The sequence below is a fragment of the Nyctereutes procyonoides genome, unplaced genomic scaffold (assembly GCF_905146905.1).
Source record: "Nyctereutes procyonoides isolate TBG_1078 unplaced genomic scaffold, NYPRO_anot_genome, whole genome shotgun sequence".
Classification (NCBI taxonomy): domain Eukaryota; kingdom Metazoa; phylum Chordata; class Mammalia; order Carnivora; family Canidae; genus Nyctereutes; species Nyctereutes procyonoides.
Window position 1 is genome coordinate 5,080,166 of NW_026575028.1, and position 19,927 is coordinate 5,100,092.

General features: G+C 38.6%; 1 protein-coding gene across 4 annotated transcripts in view; it reads right to left on the bottom strand.

The window, feature by feature from the left end:
* Positions 1-19,927, bottom strand: part of PARP11 (poly(ADP-ribose) polymerase family member 11) — a 47,513-nt gene that overhangs the window by 17,598 nt on the left and 9,988 nt on the right. Inside the window, exons 2-7 of one of the 4 annotated variants that reach the window (XM_055315489.1) lie at positions 9,564-9,674; positions 7,465-7,593; positions 6,514-6,634; positions 3,781-3,856; positions 650-722; positions 442-572 (exon numbers count right to left, since the gene is read on the bottom strand). In XM_055315489.1, the coding sequence (XP_055171464.1) occupies positions 442-572; positions 650-722; positions 3,781-3,856; positions 6,514-6,634; positions 7,465-7,542 (479 nt within the window). In that variant the 5' untranslated portion in view covers positions 7,543-7,593; positions 9,564-9,674. Of the gene's footprint in view, positions 1-441; positions 573-649; positions 723-3,780; positions 3,857-6,513; positions 6,635-7,464; positions 7,594-9,563; positions 9,678-19,927 lie in introns of all 4 variants that reach the window. The other 3 variants (XM_055315488.1, XM_055315487.1, XM_055315490.1) reach the window with 3 other exon arrangements.

A 19,927-nucleotide genomic window follows, 5' to 3' on the forward strand; every position in this document is an offset into this window, starting at 1 on the left:
TGTCTCACAATATCCTACAAAACAAAATAAGCAAATGACTACAGGGAAGATGGTATAATTGCTTTTTTAGAAAATTCAACAATGTTTCCATGACTTCTAATTCCACATAGAGGGCTGTACCACTAAAGCCAGGCCAACAAAACTTAAATAGTTCTCTAGACTCCTTTCTAATGCTGATTGCAGCCACAATATACAGCTCTGCACCTTGAAAGCCACAGTACTGTAAGCCTGTAAGCGAGCCTAGTCTTGACCTTGAGGGTGGCTCTCTGTCATCTCACTCCCCACCCCAACCCCTGGAGAGCACACTGAGGAGGAGCGCTGAGATACACAGCTGGTACAACACGGCCAAGGCAACACAGGTCAACATTTGTGCTTCGCCTTCTCCAAGACTCCAGAAGCCTTAGAGGCCACAGACAGGGCTTGGGCCAGACGCTGCCTCACCTGCAGAAGAACTCCCACAAGTCCAGGTTTTGAATTCTCTGAATTCTTTTAATTCTGCTGCGGTCCATTGTTTTCCCAAAGAGACTGGCAACTTCGTTATACTCGTGTGTTTGACTGTGCAAAGGAACCAGCTGCAAAAAGAAGTTTGCATAGTTTTACTGGGGCCCCTTCCGCTCTTGGCGGTGCAGCTCGCCAGCCCTGTTCTTACCTGATAGGGCACATCAGTGTTCACGTTCTCCCAGTGCGGGGGCATGGGGATGGCCTCATTTTCACAGATGTAACTTTAAATGGCAAAAGACAATACAGTATTAGAAGCTGGTGATAATTATGGCTGATGATTTAATTTCGCCTTTTCTCCAAAGCTGAAATTTTTTATGTTTGGGATATTGTGACAAACACAATTAATTGAAGCCTTCAGTTCTTTATTTTCAAATATTTACTCAATGTCTCCTGTGTGCTGCTTTTTGGGTGTTGAACAGATAACTTTGATGGAAAACAGCCAATCTTGAATAACATCAAAATTTCAAAAACAGTTTTTAATTCTGTCATGTTTTTCTAAAATTGCCAGAATTTCTTTAAAATGTAAAGAAGATTTTAGATAAAGGAAAGGAATTTCCAAGAAGAAAAGCAAACTCTTGATAATAAACAAACTCTTTAACAGATTGATACTGCCTACCAAATAAAATCCAAATTTCTCTGCCATTCATTCAATGTCCTTCAAGCTCTAACTCAAACCTAAACTTTTCTTTGTTTACTGCCCTCTTTTGCCCATTCACAGCCTGAGGTAATTCACCTAGAGTGGCCAATAAAACTTTGAAAACCTGCCCACCGCGCTGAAGCCACTGGATGGGAACACAAAAGACAATAAGTTGGAGGGTTTCATGGCAAAAGGCTGAAAAGAACATACTAGTCCTCTCTTGGGACTGGAGGTTACTGAAAGAAAATCATAAATTTCAAGCCTATCTTTAGCTTCATTTTTAAAGCTCATTGTAATTCTTGAAAAGATCCTACAATCATATATCTTCAGAATGTATATATAAAGAAGCAGACAGCGAGCAGTTTCCTTCTCTCTCTAGTCCTAGCAAGGTCTGTCCAATTGTACCTCTTGCCCCAAAATGAAGTAAGCAGGGTTTTCAGACTTTGGAGTTATCACAAACCAAATCTTCATACAAATGGTAGCAAAAACATGTTTTATGCAGCCATTTCTTCCCACTTCTTATGTTCCTAGAGATCTTTCTGTATCAGGCAATAGAGTATCCTCATTCCCAGTCCCTACCACAGAACCTGGCCCAAACACTCAATATATAGTGGCTGAATGAGTAAGTGCAATCTATTTTGCAGGTGCATAGAGTTCCATGTTGCAGATGCACCACCATTTATGTAACAGGTCCCTTGTTGATGATATTTGGTTTGTCTTTGACCTTTTGCTACTGTTAAGAATGCTGCAAAACAACAAGGTTATCACTTTGCCATTTTACATACCCACTAGTGTATCTGTAGGATAACATCTTTGAAATGGAATTTCTGAGTCAAAGAATATATTTGTTTAGGATTCTGAGAGATACTGCCCCAAAAATGCCCTCCTTAAAGGTTATACTCATTATCACCAGAAATAGAATTCCTATTTCCCCACAATCTCTCCATAATTGCTTGATCAAACTTTTGAATGTCCGACAGTCTGATAGTAAAAAATAGTCTGGTATAATTTGTAGTTCTCTTGTTACAAGTCAAGTCATATGTTTCTAATGGGTTGTGGGTCTTCTACTCAGAGATTCCTAAGAGATATTACAGAGATGAGCCCTTGATGATAATGAGCACCAGTACTTTCCTCAGTGTTTGGTTTCTGTTTTTGTCTTTGTCTTGTTCTTGTCATTTTTCTTTTTTTTGGGGGGGGGGTTGTTTTTATTGTTTTGTTACTTGCCTGAAGTATCTGTTAGCCTCAGAAAAGTTTTTTTTCTCTAATTTTATGTAGACTGTAGCCTTATTAATTGTAATTTCCTTGCCAGTAGGAAATGTGAATCAATCATCTTGCATGTAATACATGCTCAATAGATCCCTGCCATAAATAAATATTTCCGTATCAGTCCCCACTTACCTACCTCATTCTACTGTAGCCTACTTAACTGTTCCTCCTCTGTTATTATCTTGCTTATTGTCCTCTAGTCTGGTTATTCTCTCCTTCTCCTGACTTTGTTCTATGGTTTCTAAAGTCTCTGACAGAACAAAGTGATCGACCCCCCCCCCCCAGTGTGCTTCTTCTCCCCACAAAGTACACCAGAAATAACAACATACAATTACATTAACATTTTCTATGATTATATTTCATTTTTCTCCCAGATTACATACTCTTGGAAGTTAAGTAATTCCTTGATTATATTCCTTGTAGTTAAGAATAAATATATGATGTGGCTGGCAAGAAAATAATATTTTCCATATTCCATAGTAGAAGTATAGGGCATTCATTATATATGTACTTGAAAAGCTTTTAAATCTTGATACTAAAATATAAGCCAAAAGTTGTAAGAAACAAACTGATAGAAACTTAAAGCATTTTTTTCCTTACTAAAATCCTTTCAAAATAGCTCCTTGGGAAGAGCAAAGGAGCACTAATTCACATGCTAGCATTTTTCTTCTATTGATTCTACGTTCTTTGAACAGCAGGAATTCCAATATTTGCTTGGGCAGAAAGTAGGATGTATGCTCTAAGATTTTCCCCTTCAATTGCATTCACATGAATAACAAATACTTATTCTCTTCTGGCATCTATGCCTTTCTTTTTAGGCTGTATACAACCAGGAAGAGCAAAAAGGAAAATGTGTGACCAGTCCCAGGAGCAGAGAGCTGTGCAGCCAGCCTGCCACTGCCACACTCCCACCTTCTGTAGGTCTCCTTTGGTCATGACAAATTTGAAATCACTCCTAGGAGTTGCCCAGTGGGGATAAATGGAAGTAGAGATAAAGTGGGCAACTGCCTAAGTGGATTTACGGTCCACGTAACTGGATGGTTCTGTCAGAGTATTTGCCAGGTAATTCAAACCTACTTCAGTAAGTTATTTTAAGGACTTATAGCAGAGGTCATGTGGCATTCTGTAACTGTCCTGATGTAATAAAAAAAAATGTAAATGCATTAAGGGGAAATGAAGAGGATAACAGGAAAGGAAACAGGGCAGAAAATAATCATATTGTTAGTTCATCAACTAATGTGAAATTCAGTAATGAAAACATCAAGTTTTTAAATTAAATAAACTACCCAAACATTTTCAGTCTACTTGTTCCTCTGTCAAATACTATGAAAAAGGAGAAAAGCCCACTCTTTCTATCCCTATTCTCTTTACAATACCTGAAAGCACTGATAGAAAAGGGGGCTCTTTTTATTAAGCGCTGTTTTCCAGTGATGAGATTCATTTGCTTCATTTCTGTAAACAAAGACAAATATATTAGATAAGCAGTAGGAACATACTGTGCTGTAAACAGTCACGAAGATGTGTAGCCATACCACATGGCGATGGGGAGTCTTGGGGGGCTGACAAGCGCAGTCTATCAAGGACACCTCACTATTCATCTTCTTATCACGACATAAAAGTGCTATTCAGGGAGCGTGGCTTCGACCTACGCTCATGCCCAGGATGCTTGGCTCATGCTGCTCAGTAGGCAGGGCCCACTCCTTTCTGTTTCATACTTGTTGTAAACTGATACTCCAGTGCAAGAGTTCCAAACTTAGGAAAATGAAGAGTACTAGGAAGAGAGTGAAATTATAAAACCAAACCTTCCAGTTGGTTTTATTAAGTGGAAAGTGTACTTTGATTTCTCCAACAATTTTGGTAATGATAAAAAGATATGTTACTGCTATAAAACTTACATAATTCACAGAATTTCAGAAATTTGTACATTTCTTGCCTTCTTTCTAAATTGTCCATCCATACCAAAAAACAGAAAACCCTCTAGACTCAATACATATTTTAAAGAGATTCTAGTGATAAAAGACTAATTAACTAACTGAAGGTGTCATTTTCCTCTCTCTTCTGTGACGTAGCTGTGGTAATATCACCAGGTCCGTTTCTTCATTCACACAAAGCTAAGTAGTAAGGCTTAATGTGAGATGCTAGTTGTCGTACCTTTATCTCACTGGCAGCATTCCATTCCTAAATAAAGAGGTTCTCCCATCCAGGCAAATGCTATAAGGTATAAATTATGTTCTGCCCTTTCTGGATTCTCTTAGGTTCTGCACACACTGGCATCACCACTGTGCAGGAAAAAGCAAGATTATCTGAGCACAGGGAGCAAAGCCTTGTTGTCTTCTCACAGTACCTCAATCTCAGTTTCTGCCTCACCATTTTTATCGAGAGCACCTGAGTTGGCTTGTGGCCAAATGGTTGGGACTAATTTTGCAAATAGTACACGTGAAATGCTGATACCTATACCTTTGATGGGGAGGGCTGGTGAAACTGAATTATTATATGTGGCTACTATTCTTTGATAAAGACATTTTTTTAAATAAACTGCATTGTTTGAGAGAAAGTATTCCCCAAAATATAGTTTACTAGAAAATATTCTTTCAGAAACATGTGGCTTGCTGAATTATCTGCCAAATGCTTTGATAAACTTCATCCTCTTCATGAAGCCTGATATGTGTGCTTATCACAATGCCCCAGTATTGCTCCAAACTGCCACTTGTACACAAGATGTCTAAAAGGTCTAGTAGACACCTTCTGTCTAGACTGTAGTGAAAAGACAAATGTCAGGGCTCCTTAAAGGCAGCCTATCTGCTGAATGTCATTTAAAAAAAAAGTAATGGTTAGTCAGGAGAAAGAATACAATGGTTTTAGCTTTTGATAATAAAACAAGCTTTGGTGTGGGGGGACAATGATCGTTAGAGATTTGGTTGCATCAACCTCTTACTGGACAAACCCCCTTTACCATTTCTGGGCCTTAGCTCATCCAAGGGGATCTCCTAAGGTTTCACTATCCTACTGTACTACAACACACTATTAACTCTGTCATAAAGATACTACTCATACAAGCTAGGATGCAACAGCTAGAGGACTGAGTCATGGAGCAGCCAAAACAGGCTCTATCTACTAGGCACCTGGCTGGCTTATTCAGTAGAGCATACAACTCTTGACCTCAGAGTTGTAATTTCAAGCCCCTTGTTAGGTGTAGACATTACTTTAAAGATAAAATCTTTAAAAAAAAATCCTCCCACAGAACATAAAGACTCCTAACTCTGGGAAATGAACTAGGGGTGGTGGAAGGGGAGGAGGGCGGGGGGTGGGGGTGAATGGGTGACGGGCACGGAGGGGGACACTTGACGGGATGAGCACTGGGTGTTATTCTGTATGTTGGTAAATTGAACACCAATAAAAATTAATTTATTAAAAAAAAAAATCCTCCCCATCCAGGTTCTGTATGTCTCTATTGTCTCTATGCAACTAACAACTGAAACTAACAGTGTGAAACTAAAAGAGTTGAATCTGACAGGTTTTTCATGGGATACCTAAAACCACACCCATATATCATGGATGAAATCCAAAGTGGGGCTGATTTCCATATTTGCTGGCTATTCTGTAGAAGAGCCAATGAAATCACAAAATGGTAGAAGGCAATGTCCATTACAGAAATAACTTTTTGGCAAAAGACACCAGGATAGGAGATGGTTTGTTCAGCTAAACTTTGGTCTTAAAACTATCACCAGCTATCTATGACTTTGTCACTAACCTCTCAGACTGATTCTCAAAATACTAAGATTCCCAACTACTTCAAAAGGCTGATGGGATGATGAGTAAAACAATAGCTGAAAAGTTTTTTATGTTCCTTAGAAGTGTTACATAAGCTCAAAATATCTAACAGTTTCCAAATACATTAGTATCAATAGGCATACAAGTTCTCCTTTAGAAAAGGTAATGTTCCTCAAGAAGATTTTAAACTTGAATTTTTATAGAGAGATTTCTGCATATGACACAAAGGATTTACTTCACTGTTTACAAATATATCCACTAATTCTCATCTTCAGAATTGTAGATTTTACTGTATCAATATACTAAAAACACACAACTATTAGGGAAAAAAAACATACCTGCAAAGTCTATCTTGTAGCTGAATTTGGAAGTAGTAAAAGAAATCGAGCCACAAGGGTTTGTTTTGAAGCTTTTTTCGATATCTTCACTGCTAACTGAACACTGAATGTTGGTATCCGGCTTTAAGACAAACCAGAGAGTTTCATTTACCAGCTGTTCACATCAATGGCCTGGCCACAGAGGCAGTTCTGTGGTCACAGATACAGAGCATGGAGCGACAAGGGGAACTGACGGATGGCCTGTTCTAGTTCCCACACACAAGCAGAATCACAGCTAAGCCAGTGTGTGCAGAACGGTGTCAGGATTTCCAGAAGACACTACAGCAACTGCTTAGAATCCCTCTTTCCAAGTTGTGACAATTTTTACAAATGATTACAATAATTGCTATTTCCTCACTGGCTCAAATTAAATCTTCTGTAAGGAGGCTTGGAAGTAAAAGAAGACCACAGGCTTTTGAGTATGGGTTCAGATTCACACTAGCTGTTAATGTGACTCTGGACGGATCCCAAGAACTTTTCTGCGTTTTAGTCTCTTTGACTGTGAGACAGAGTATTACCATCTGTGTCAGAACTGCTGGAAGGCTAGAGTAGAAAAGGTACCTGCAACATCTAACATAATACCTGGCGGACACAAGGTGCTTAATATGGGCTTGCTCTCTTCCCCTTCTCCTTATCCACCAAACGGAACTTGGAGTTGCTCAGCCGTACTGACACTATGCAACTCAGTCACACTCGCCCTCTGTGTGCGCAGTGAACGCGCACTGCTTCTTCTAAATACATGATTGAGAAAACCTGGGGAAAGGAAAAGGAAAAGGACTAGAAGGATTTCTCATTTTTCTTTTAGTCAAGCTATCTGATGTCCTTCAGGGTCTGCACTGGTATGCTTGTGCGGCAGCAAGGTGGCGCTAAGTGGACCTGAAACCCTTCTGGTACGTTCTGGAGAGGAGATACCTGAAACATGTGCCACTTCCCACACTCGGCCAGATAAAACCAGCCCCACTGTGTGTCTGACGTGTCCATCTCGTCCATCTCTCTATCGGTCCTCTTGGGTAGGAATTCCTCTGCTTTCTGAAATGTCTCCTGAAAAGGCCAGGAAGAGGCAGAGGAAGAAATGCTTTTCTTAATAACTGATATACTTTCTCCACAACATTTTTCTGCCTACAAAGAGCTATATTCCAAGTGTCCTTCCCACAGTGACCCCTTAAAAATCCCATCCTCTTTGGCATACTGACTCTGAAGAGAAACACTTACAATGGCTGGATATCACTGCTTAACAAATAAGACAAATAATAATACACTCAGGTAAGATATATCAATGCCCATTCAACCATTTAAATAAGCTCTGTCAATATCTACAAGCACTCAAGATTTTCAATATACTGCCAAGAAATTTGTCTTATCATATGTTCACACATTTGGTCAAAAGAATCCATCCTATCACAACGAGTTATGACCAAATACACCTGAGATTTCTTTTAAACCCTCATTATTTCATTTAATGGCATGGGAAGATGTTTATAATCTACAGTGTTGAGTACAAAAGGTTACAATTCTAATAAAAATTCACTTATTTTTACCCACACAAATGTATGTGTATATACATGTATTATGTGTATATGCACGCACACACAGAGATAAAAAGTCTAGATGGATATACAATAATTTATCATAGTTTTCTCTAAGTGTGAGGATAAGAATAGTAATTGTAGTAACTTTTATCTGGCTCTTACAATGTGCCAGATGTTAAGTACTATACAGATAATAACTCATTTAGGATTCACGACAACCCAGTAAGGTAGGTATTATTATCCCAAATTTATAAATGAGGAAACTGGAGCACAGAGAGATCACAGAATAGGGAAGCCAGGATTCAAACTCAGGCAGTCTGGATCCAGGGTTTATGCACGTAACCACCATACTGCACTGCCTTATACTTCATTGTCAACGATTTTACAGTCTTCTCTATTTCAAGGAACTCATGTCCACACTATCTTTGAAAAGTTTTAAACATTCTTGAGTGGAGATTGTGATGAAGAGAGGGTCACCAGAAAAGGGACAGTGAGGTTAGTCAAAGAAGATTAACTTTATCTCGAATGTGTCCTCATTCCTTGAGGGTTTTTGAATAAATTTGCACAACTGATATATGAAAACAGTCTCTGTGCAAAAAGAACATTCTAGATAAAGCTAGACACATTTTTTACCAACCCTTCCATTTCTGGTATCTTCTCACCTTCCTTCTCCAGGGTTAACAAATTCTATCATTTACCCTTTCTGATGTGCGTGTGTGTGTGTGTGTGTAATCATATACACACATACACACATATATACTTATTGGTGATATGTTAAAAATTTTAATTCCTACATCTTTGAATTTTTTTTTACAAAAAATATGGACTACTTGAGTAATTTGGAAAATAATTGGTTTTAAATTTCATTTAAAATGGTCCATCCTGGATAAAGAAGATGTGGTCTATGTATACAATGGAATATTACTCAGCCATTAGAAACGACAAATACCCACCATTTGCTTCAACGTGGATGGAACTGGAGGGTATTATGCTGAGTGAAGTAAGTCAATCAGAGAAGGACAAACATTATATGTTCTCATTCATTTGGGGAATATAAATAATAGTGAAAGGGAATATAAGGGAAGGGAGAAGAAATGTGTGGGAAATATCAGAAAGGGAGACAGAACATGAGAGACTCCTAACTGAGAAACGAACTAGGGGTGGTGGAAGGGGAGGTGGGCGGGGGGGGTGAGTGACTGGGTGATGGGCACTGAGGGGGGCACTTGATGGGATGAGCATGGGGTGTTATTCTATATGTTGGCAAACGGAACACCAATAAAAAATAAATTTATTAAATAAATAAATAAATAAAATAAAATAGTCCATCCTGTTTCCAGAAAGCTGTATAACCTGGAATAAGTTTCTAATTACCTCGTCTAGGCCACAGTTTCCTTTTCATGAAATAGAGAATAAAATCTCCTTCCTCACTGGACCATTGTTAGAAATGAGTGAGATAATGCAGTAAAGTGCCAAGAACAGTACCTGAGCTCAATGAAGGGGGCTTGTTATTTTTTATTCATGTTTGGAAACTTCTCCAAGGACTGCTTTATGATTATTTTCTGGATTTTTCCTTCATGTTTTAAAGTTGACTGGCTGCTAAGAAATGAAAAATAGAAAACCCTAGTGTCAAGTGCTTCAGGAATAGGACCCACTATTTGCCTTATATCTTTTAATCAGAAAAATAAAGGCAATGATTTAAAATTTAAGATCAGTTGTCCAGGTTAACTACTCAAAACTCCTGCACTTCCTTCAATTATTGTTCACACTGTTTGGCTATTTTACTGTGAGAAAGAAATAAAACAAGAGAGACCTAAATTTATTTTTTCTTTTGAAAATAACTCCCCGGGATCCCTGGGTGGCGCAGTGGATTGGCGCCTGCCTTTGGCCCAGTGCGCGATCCTGGAGACCCGGGATCGAGTCCCACGTCGTGCTCCCGGTGCATGGAGCCTGCTTCTCCCTCTGCCTGTGTCTCTGCCTCTCTCCCTCTCTCTGTGACTATCATAAATAAATAAAAATTAAACAAAATTTAAAAAAAAAAAAAAGAAAAGAACTCCCCAAATTTGGAAGGATTAGTTAATATATGTGCTGCCAAAACAAGCACTGGAAGGATGAGTTTAAAGGTAATAGTTAAGATAAACATTTGGCTTATGAGTTCTACCTTTTCTCTACTGGAAAAGGGAAATGAAAACAAGAAAGAGGAAACAGATAATGCCCTTTATACAGTATACATGCATCATGTGTGCTTTGCTATGTTACGCTGTCCCTAAGATCACACCTTAAGTCAGGTTACAAGTATAAGTGTTTTAAGTCCTTCCAAAACTGCCTGTCATAAGTAACTCTGGGTGGGACCTAGGACAGACCCTCATCTTTATTCCTGTTTTGGAGAGGGCAGCACTATAGATAAATGCCATTGTATAGAACATTCCTAATGCGCTTTACATTTTACAAAATTTTTTGTCTTCTATAGCTATTCTAATGCTATTTCATTTAATGGCATGGGAAGATGTTTATAATCTACAGTGTTGAGTACAAGAAGGTATAATAAATAGAAACAGTACGATCTAATTCTAATAAAAATTCACCTATTTTACCCACACAAATGTATGTGCATGTACATGTATTATGTGTATATGTATACACACACAGAGATACAAAGTCTGGATTTTTATCTATAGCCCAATGTGCAGACGTCACTATCTTCCAATTAAAGTTAGGGGAAAAAAGAAGCACAGAAGGGATCCCTGGGTGGCGCAGCGGTTTGGCGCCTGCCTTTGGCCCAGGGCGCGATCCTGGAGACCCGGGATCGAATCCCACATCGGGCTCCCGGTGCATGGAGCCTGCTTCTCCCTCTGCCTGTGTCTCTGCCTCTCTCTCTCTGTGACTATCATAAATAAATTAAAAAAAAATTAAAAAAAAATAAGCACAGAAAATGCAATTATTTTGTTAGAATCATAGAGTTAGCAGAGGAGCTAAGATGGCAGAGTAGTAGTAGGACCCTAGGCTTACCTCCTCCTTTAAACACAGCTAGATAAATTTCAAATCATTCTGAGCACCCAAGAAATCGATCTGATGGCTGAAAGAACAAACTGTACAACTAGGGGGAGAGAAGAGGGCGCACTGTAGAGGGTAGGAAGTATGGAGACATTATTTGGAGGAGAAAAAGATCATGGAAGCTGCAGAAAGGAGAGAGCCTTGATCATAGAGAGAGGAGAAAGAGAATGGGAGAAAGTGCACAGGGGATTGCACAAGGAAAACACTTCCCCAAACCTACTGACTAGGAAAACGAGAGGGACTGATCGTATAATTAGTTTTTATAACCGGTGGGGCTCAAAGACTGGAGTTTTAGAAGTCCATATTGTGGCCACTGTGGAGTCCAGCAGGTGCTGCAGTGCTCCTGGAGAAGGAGGGCTGAGGCCCAGGAGCAAATGTGATCTGAGGATCCCCTGGGATGCACTGGGAGAGATGAGTCCCCCATTCTTGGAGTGAATCTGGGAGAGGTGGCATGGCCTCTTAGGGGACAAAGGAGCCAACAAATGCCATTGCACTGCCCTGTTCGTTAGCAGAGGGGCAGAGACACCTGCTGAGAGCAACTGGCCTGGATGCCAGCTTTTTGCTGCACTTTAAACTCCAAGCTCTTGCACATTCATACAACTGCCCTTCTGGGACAAACCAGCAGTAGCCACAGCATGGGGAGACCCACCCCCAGAGGACCAGTCCAGATCTGTGCCACACTGGGTCCCAAAGGTTTGTAGTTTTAAAACTTAGCTGGCCTGTCTGAGAACACAAGTGCACTATACTGCTGGGTGGGCAGACGGACCAGACACAGACAGGGTGAAGGCAGGGATCTGAGAGACACCTGGGACACAGGAAGGGAGATTGTAGGCTTTTCTGGAAGGGCTTCTCAGACAGTTGCAGGCACAAATTTCCCTCCCATGGGACAAGGGAGAGGGCTGGCGCCATTTCCGTTCCCCACCCCTCAGTATAAACTAACCTTGGTAAGTAGCACAGCACCAACAGTGGTAGCTTAAACTGCTTGCACCAAGCCCCACCCCACTGCACTCTGTAGGTGCTTCTTTACTAGGGCAAGTGTGCCTGAGTACCAGAACAGTGGGCCCCTCCCCAGGAAGACCAGCACAAACACCCACAGCCACCAAGTCTCCTGATAATTGAGGGCTGCAAAGCTCTAGCTCTAGTGGAAATAGGATCTGGCCTCTTTTAACAAGCAGACTAGAGCATATCTAGTTAAAACTTGCCACACTCTGGCCAAGCCCCAAATACTGCTCACTGTAGGCAGAGCCTCTGCAGATGACTGGCCTGAAGGATAGAGCAGCCAAAACACAGTAGCAGAGTGCACATGGCACACACCGGAGACATTCCCTAAAGTGCCAGGCCCTAGACACTATATGACCTCTTCTTCATAAAGCCATTACTCTGAGAACAGGAAACATAGCAGGCTTTCCTAACACATAGAAGACAGAGACCTAGATAAAATGTGAAGACGGAGGAATTCATCCCAAAAGAAAAACAAGAAAAGGTCATGGCCAGGATGATCTAACTGAAATAAATATAAATAAATTTAAAACAACAATCATAAGGATACTGAGCTAGAGAAAAGCATAGAAAACACCAGGGAGTCCTGCACTGCAGAGATAAAAGACCTAAAACTAGTCAGGCTGAAATTTTATTTATTTATTTATTTTTAGGCTGAAATTTTAAAATGCTACAACCAAGATGCAAAACTGACTGGGTGTAATGACTGCAAGGACAGAAGAAGCAGAGGAATGAATAAGTGATATAGAAGATAAAATTATGGAAAATAATGAAGCTGAAAAGAAGAGAGAAAGACAAATATTGGATCACATATGTAGACTAAGGGAACTCAGTGACTCCATAAAGCATAGTAACATTTGTATCACATGGGCCCAGAAGAAAAGAGGGAAAAGGGGGCAGAAGCTTTCTTTGAGTAAATTATAGCTAAAAACTTCTCTAATTTGGGGAAGGTAACAGATATCCAAATCCAGAGGCACAGAGAACTCCCATCAAAATCAACAAAAGCAGGCCAGCACCAAGACATACTGTAAAACTCGCAAAATATAGAGATAAGGGGAAAAAATCATAAAAGCAGCATGAGAAAAGAAATCCCTAACTTACAAGGGAAGACAAATAAGGTTAGCAGCAGACCTCTCCACAGAAACTTGGCAGGACAGAAAAAAGTGGCATGATATATTCAACGTGCTGAATGGGAAAAATATGCAGCTAAGAATACTCTATGAGGCAAGGCTGTCATTCAGAATAGAAGGAAAGATAAAGAGTTTCTCAGACAAACAAAAACTAAAGGAGTTTGTGACCACCAAACCAGCCCTGCAAGAAACGTTAAGGGAACTCTTTGAGTAGGGGGGGAAAAAAAGACCAAAAGCAACAAAGACTAGAAAGGAACAGAGAACATCACCAGAACAACTTTACAGGTAATACAATGGCACAAAGTTTATACCTTTCAATATTCACTTTGATATAAATGGATTGTTCCAATCAAAAGACATAGGGTGTTAGAATAGATTAAAAAAAATCAAGACCCATCTATATGCTGCCTATAAGAGACTCATTTTAGACCTAAAGACACCTGTAGATTGAAAGTGAGAGGATGGAGAACCATTTATTATGTTAATGGATGTCAAAAGAAAGTCAGAATAGCCATACTTATGTAAGACAAACTAGATTTTAAACCAAAGACTGTAACAAGAGATGAAAAAGGGCACTATACCATAATAAAGGGGTCTATCCAACAAGAAGATCTAACAATTATAAATATTTATGTTCCCAACTTGGGAGCCCCCCAATACATAAAACAATAAAAACATAAAGGAATTTATTTGGTAATAACACAGTAATAATAGGGGACTTTAAGACCCCACTTACAGCAATAGATAGATCATCTAAGCAGAAAATCAACAAGGAAACAATGGCTTCGAATGACACACTGGACCAGATGGACTTGACAGACATATTCAGAACATTTCATCCTAAAGCAGCAGAGTACACATTCTTTTCAAGTGCATATGAGATATTCTCCAGAGTAGATCACGTACTGGGTCACAAATCAGCCCTCAACAAGTACAAAAACACTGAGGTCATACCATGCTTATTTTCTGGCCACAATACTATGAAACTTGAAGTCAACCACAAGAAAAAATTTGGAAAGACCACAAATACAAGGAGGTTAAACATGCTACTAAAGAATGAATTGGTCAACCAGAAATTCAAGAAGAAATAAAGGAAATACATGGCAACAAGTGAAAATGACAATACAGTGGTCCAAAACCTTTGGGATGTGGCAAAAGAGGTCAAAAGAGGAAAGTACAAAGCAATGCAGGCCTATCTCAAGAAGCAAGAAAAGTCTCAAATACACAACCTTACTTTATACCTAAAAGAGCTAGAAAAGGAACAGCAAATACAGCCTAAAGCCAGCAGAAGGGAAATAATAAAATTAGGGCAGAAATAATCAATATAGAAACAGTCAAACAAAAAACCCCCAGTAGAACAGATCAATGAAACCAGGAAATTTTCTTTGAATTAATAAAATTGTTAAACCCCTAGCCCAACTTATCAAAAAGAAAAGAGAAAGGACTTAAATAAATAAAATCATGAATGAGATATCATAACCAACACCACAGAAATACAATTATTAGAGAATATTATGAAAAATTATATGCCAACAAACTGGGCAATCTGGAAGAAATTATTTTCCTCTCCAATGGAAGGGCTATTCTGTATAATTAGGTTCAAATAGTAAGTCAAGTTTAAATTAATAATTTCAAAATACAATGGATCTAGATCAGAACACATTTATAGGCAATAAAAGGAATGTGTGCAAGTCATCTGTCTTGGAGTAGACAATTAGTAAATGCTAGCTGAATGAATTAGTTTAGCCACCATGCCAATTTTCAGTTTTTAATTGGCAGGATTGATAACTGCACAGCACACTATGAAGAAAAACGGTAGTATAAAGTGAAAAAGTATTTTGTAAATCTTCAAGTGCAGTGGGTATGCTAGTGGAATCTGTCTATAATGCTATCTGTTCCAAAGACAATATTTATGGAGCCTGGGAACAATCTGGATCATCAAATAGAAAGGCTATGTGGAAAATGAGTTTAAAGTCAAAATCCCAGTCTACAGGAGAAAAATGATGTCACCTTCTAGATCAGTTAAAAGCTTTCCTTTTTTGTAAGGTTTTATTTATTTATTCATGAGAGACGGCTCTCCGAGACAGAGACACAGGCAGAGGGAGAAGCAGGCTCCCTGCAGGAAGCCTGATGTGGGACTCAATCCCAGGACCCTGGGATCACAACCTGAGCCAAAGGCAGACACTCAACCACTCAGCCACCCAGGTGCCCCAGTTAAAAGCTTTCTGATAATTTTCTTATAGTTAACAAAATATATTATGTTGTATAAATATAGTATCTTGAGAAAATCGTATTTGCTAATGAAAACTTCCTAGTCTCTATAGCAAGTATATACAAAGCCTGCTGTTAAAAGCTTAAAAATGGTGGAATTTTTGGGATGACAGAGTAAGGAGCTCAGTGGATGTTCTCCCCAGAAAAACTGCATTTTAATTGGTGAACCTTACTTTTAAAAACAAAAACAAAGAAAAAACATGTAAAGTCTCTAGAAATTGTCCTAAGGGCATATAGCAAACGGAGAAACATTTATTCAAGAAAATCTACTAAATCTCAGAACAGGCAAGAGTCTGAGGCATTTGAGCTAAGATATATTCCATTACCTCCTTCCACCAGTACTTTGTTATAGAAGCTCTACCTCAGGAATGTGCTGAAAAGACAGGGGCTCCCTTTCCCTCCACCTCCTAGTCCTGGGCTAGTTTCATCCTGGAAGAGGGTAGGCTGCTGATGTATCTCATCTTCAGCCTAGGAATATAGGTGTATTCTGAGCAAGCAACAGAGGGGATTGACATCTTGGTTCTTCCACCCAGTCCCAGTTCATGGGGTGAAAACTCTACTCCAGGCCCAGTAGGTTAAGAATACTGAGTCCCGATTGCTACCATCCTAGTTTGCTCATAAGGTAGAAGTTCCATGCCAGGAGGAGTAAGTCAAGAAGATCAAAGGCTACCAACACCCCTTCCACCCAAAGTGCAGGTATCACTATGGGAAAAGTCAGCTCCCACCCCCAGCCCCAAGTGTAGTAGTACAGAGGTTCTACTGAGGGGAAAAGACATGCCATAAGGACAAAGAGCTCCACATGTCTGTCCAAAGGGACTGACTTTATTTGGAACAGAAAATAGAGAACCTCATGCCTAAAAGCATTATTGAAAAAACTGGAAATCTTGAGGAAAAACAACTAAAAGGCCCAAAGCTCTGATACAAGCAGAATAGTAGAGCATACAGAAATTTAATACAGAGAATCAGGGATAACCAAGAAAAGCCCTCCTGAGACTAAAGTTAAACATGAGTCAGGAAGGCTGTGTATAAGCACTAGGCTGTATCCACCCAGGAATGATCAGAGCAGGTCATGAGACAGACTTGAAAATACTTCCTAAGCTGTACATGGATGGATCATCACAGGGTAGAAGCCTCACCAGCACAAGGGGCTTAAACACAACCTCTGATCAAACACTGAACAACTGTCCTTTCTCCACTTAACTTTACTTTTGTTTTTAAAATAAATAATCAGTTATTTATATGTTTGCGGGTCTACTTCTCGACTCTGTTCTGTTCTGTAATCATTTTCTCTATCTCGTTGCCAATACTACACTGTTTTGATGATTGTAGTTTCACACTGAATCTTTAAATCAGGTAGTGTTAGCACTCCAAATTTGTTCTTCCTTATCAGAATTGCTTAGCTATACTAGGTCCTTTCAATTTTGATTGGGATGGCATAGTGATCAATTTGGAGATAATTGCCATTTCAACAATATTGAGTATTCCAGCTCATGAATGAGGCGTATATCTTGACTTATTTAGGTCTTTCTTAACTTTTTTAAGTAATGTTTTATAGTTTTCACTGTATAGGTCTTCCACATCATTTATTCAAAATTCATGCCTAAGTATTCCATATTTCTGATATTATTATAAATGGAATTTCATTTAAAATTTCAATTTCTGATTGTTACTTGTATTTAGAAATACATTATTTTTTGTACATGGGTCCTGTATTCAGCAACCTTATTAAGCCCTCTTATTAGTTCTAGATTTTTGGACATTCCATCAGATTTTCTATATAGGCGTTTTATAGTCTTTCTTCTAGCATATAGATGCCTGCCATTTCTTTTTTAGGCCTTATTTTTCTTGTCTTATTACACTGATTATAATCTCAAGTACGATGTCAAATAAAGAATGGGCATCACTTGTTTGTTCCTGATCTTAGTGAAAAAGTATTCAATCTTTCACTTTTGTTTGATATTAAATATAGGTATTTAGTAGATGCCCCTTATGTCAGAGGTCCCCACAATCATCTTCAGGCTCACAGAAGGATTCACAGGACTCAGAAGTTGTTCTACCCATGGTTACAGTTTATTACAGTAAAGTATACACAGTGAAATAAGCAAAGGGGGAAAAGCTCATGGAGTGGTCTAGAGGAAACCATGTATAAGCTTCCAAGTGTCCCCTCCCAGTGGAGTCACATAGAACACACTTAATTCATATGTGTGTGGCAAGTGCAAAGCACTGCCAACCAAGGATACTCACATGAGTCTAAGTGCTCAGGGTTTATGCTAGAAGTTACTCACATAAGCATATAGCACCCTATGTGACTGACCTTAGCTGCCGACATTCCAGACTTCCAGAGAGAAAGCAGGTGTTCACCATAAATCTCACTGCCAGTGTAAACTATCTGGATAAACTGGTAGAGCATAGCTCAAGATGTCAGGCATGCAAATATACTCATTAGACAAACTAAGAGCTCAGTTCTCTGGAGCTAGGCAAAGGACAGTCAACGGAAACAGGTCTTTCTTGAGAACATACATAGTTTGAGCACCCTAGGCCTGCTGAGTTAGTCCTTTTCTGCATATCGTTTATCAGGCTGAGCAAGTTCCCTTCTACTCCTAGGCTGCTGAGAGTTTTTATCAGGGATACTGGATTTTGTCAAATGCTTTCCTGCATACATTGAAATGACCATACAGTTTTTCATTTTAGTTTGTTTTTATGGTGGATTACATTGATTGCTGTTCAAATATTAAACCAACCTTGCATTTTTAGGATAAATACCATTTGGCAATTATGTAATCTTCTTATAAGTTAGACTCAATTTGCTAAAATTTTGCTTAAAATTTTTGTATCTATGTTCATTAGAGATATTGGTCTATAGTTTCTTGTAACATCTTTGATTGGTTTTGGTTTCAGGATGTCGGCTTCATAAAATGAGTTGTGAAGTATAACTTTCTCTTCAACTTTCTGAAAGCTTGCGCAGAATTAGTATTGTTTCTTCCTTCAGTGTTAGAATTTACCAGGGAAACCATCTGCACCTGGGGTTTTCTTTGTGAGTAGGTCTTTTCTATAAATGTAAACTCTTTAACAGATTTGGGGTTATTCATTTATCTCCTCTTGAGGGAACTCTGGTAGTCTGCATCTTAGAATATGCCCATTTTGTCTAAGTTGCCATACTGATTGACACTGAATTGCCCATAAAGTTCCCTTATTACCTTTTAATGTCTGTAGTGATATTAGGTCTTTTCTTGTCAATATTGATAATTTGCCTTCTTTTTCCCCTGATCTCTTTGTCTAGAGGCTTATCAATTCTACTGATATTTCTCAAAAAAAAAAAATCTCTGCTTTCATTGATTTTTCTGTTTTCATTTCAATGATTTCCACTCTAAATTTTATTTCCTTGCTCCTGCTTGAGTTTAATTTGCTCTTCTTGTTCTAGTTTCTTAAGAAGGAAGCTGTAGTTTCACTGATATGTGACATTTCATTTCCAAAATAGGCATTAAAGTAGCTATAAATTTCCCTTGAAGTACTGTTGTAGCAGCATACCACAAATTTGATATGTTGTCTTCAGACTTTCTCTTTGAATAATGGGTTAAAGTGTTTTTTACTTACCAAATGCTTGCAGGTTTTACAGATCTTTTACTGAATTCAAATTAAATTCCATTTTGATCAGATAGTATACTGTACATTAACTAAGTTCTTTTAAATGTCCTCGATTTATTTTATAACCTAGAAGATGGTCTGTCTTATGAAAGGTTCCCTGTGTAGTTGGGAAAAAAAAATATGTATTCAGCTGTTGTTGAGTATAATAGTCTACAAATATGAATTAGATCAAGTTAGCTGATAGTGTTGTTCAAGTTCTCTATATCCTTGCTTATGTATACCTACTTATTCTAGAAATTGAGAGAGGAGTATTAAAATCTCCAACTATAATGGGATTCGTCTATTTCCCCTTACAGTTCTATTAGTTTTGCTTCATGTATTTTGAAGCTCTTATTATCAGATATATAAATGTTTAGGATTGTTACTGATTAACTAAACTCTCTATCATAGGAAATGACATTCTTCATCCCTGATAATATAATTATCTCTGAAATCTTTAATATACCACTCAAGCTTTCTCTTGACTGGTATACCAATCATAGCTCTCTTTCCATTTAGCATTATACTATTTGTATCTTATTTTCAAAGTGTGTTTCTTGTAGACAACTTATAATCAGGTCTTTCTTTTTACTCATCTGACAATCTGTGTTCCAATGGAAATGTCTGCAGCATTTACTTTGGTATGATTATTGATATGGTTATGTTTAAGTTTATCATCTTGCTATTTGCTTTTGTTCCATGTGTCCTTTGTTCTCCTTTTCATCTTTTTCTAGCCTCCTTGGATTGAGTACTTTTAGGATTCCATTTTAT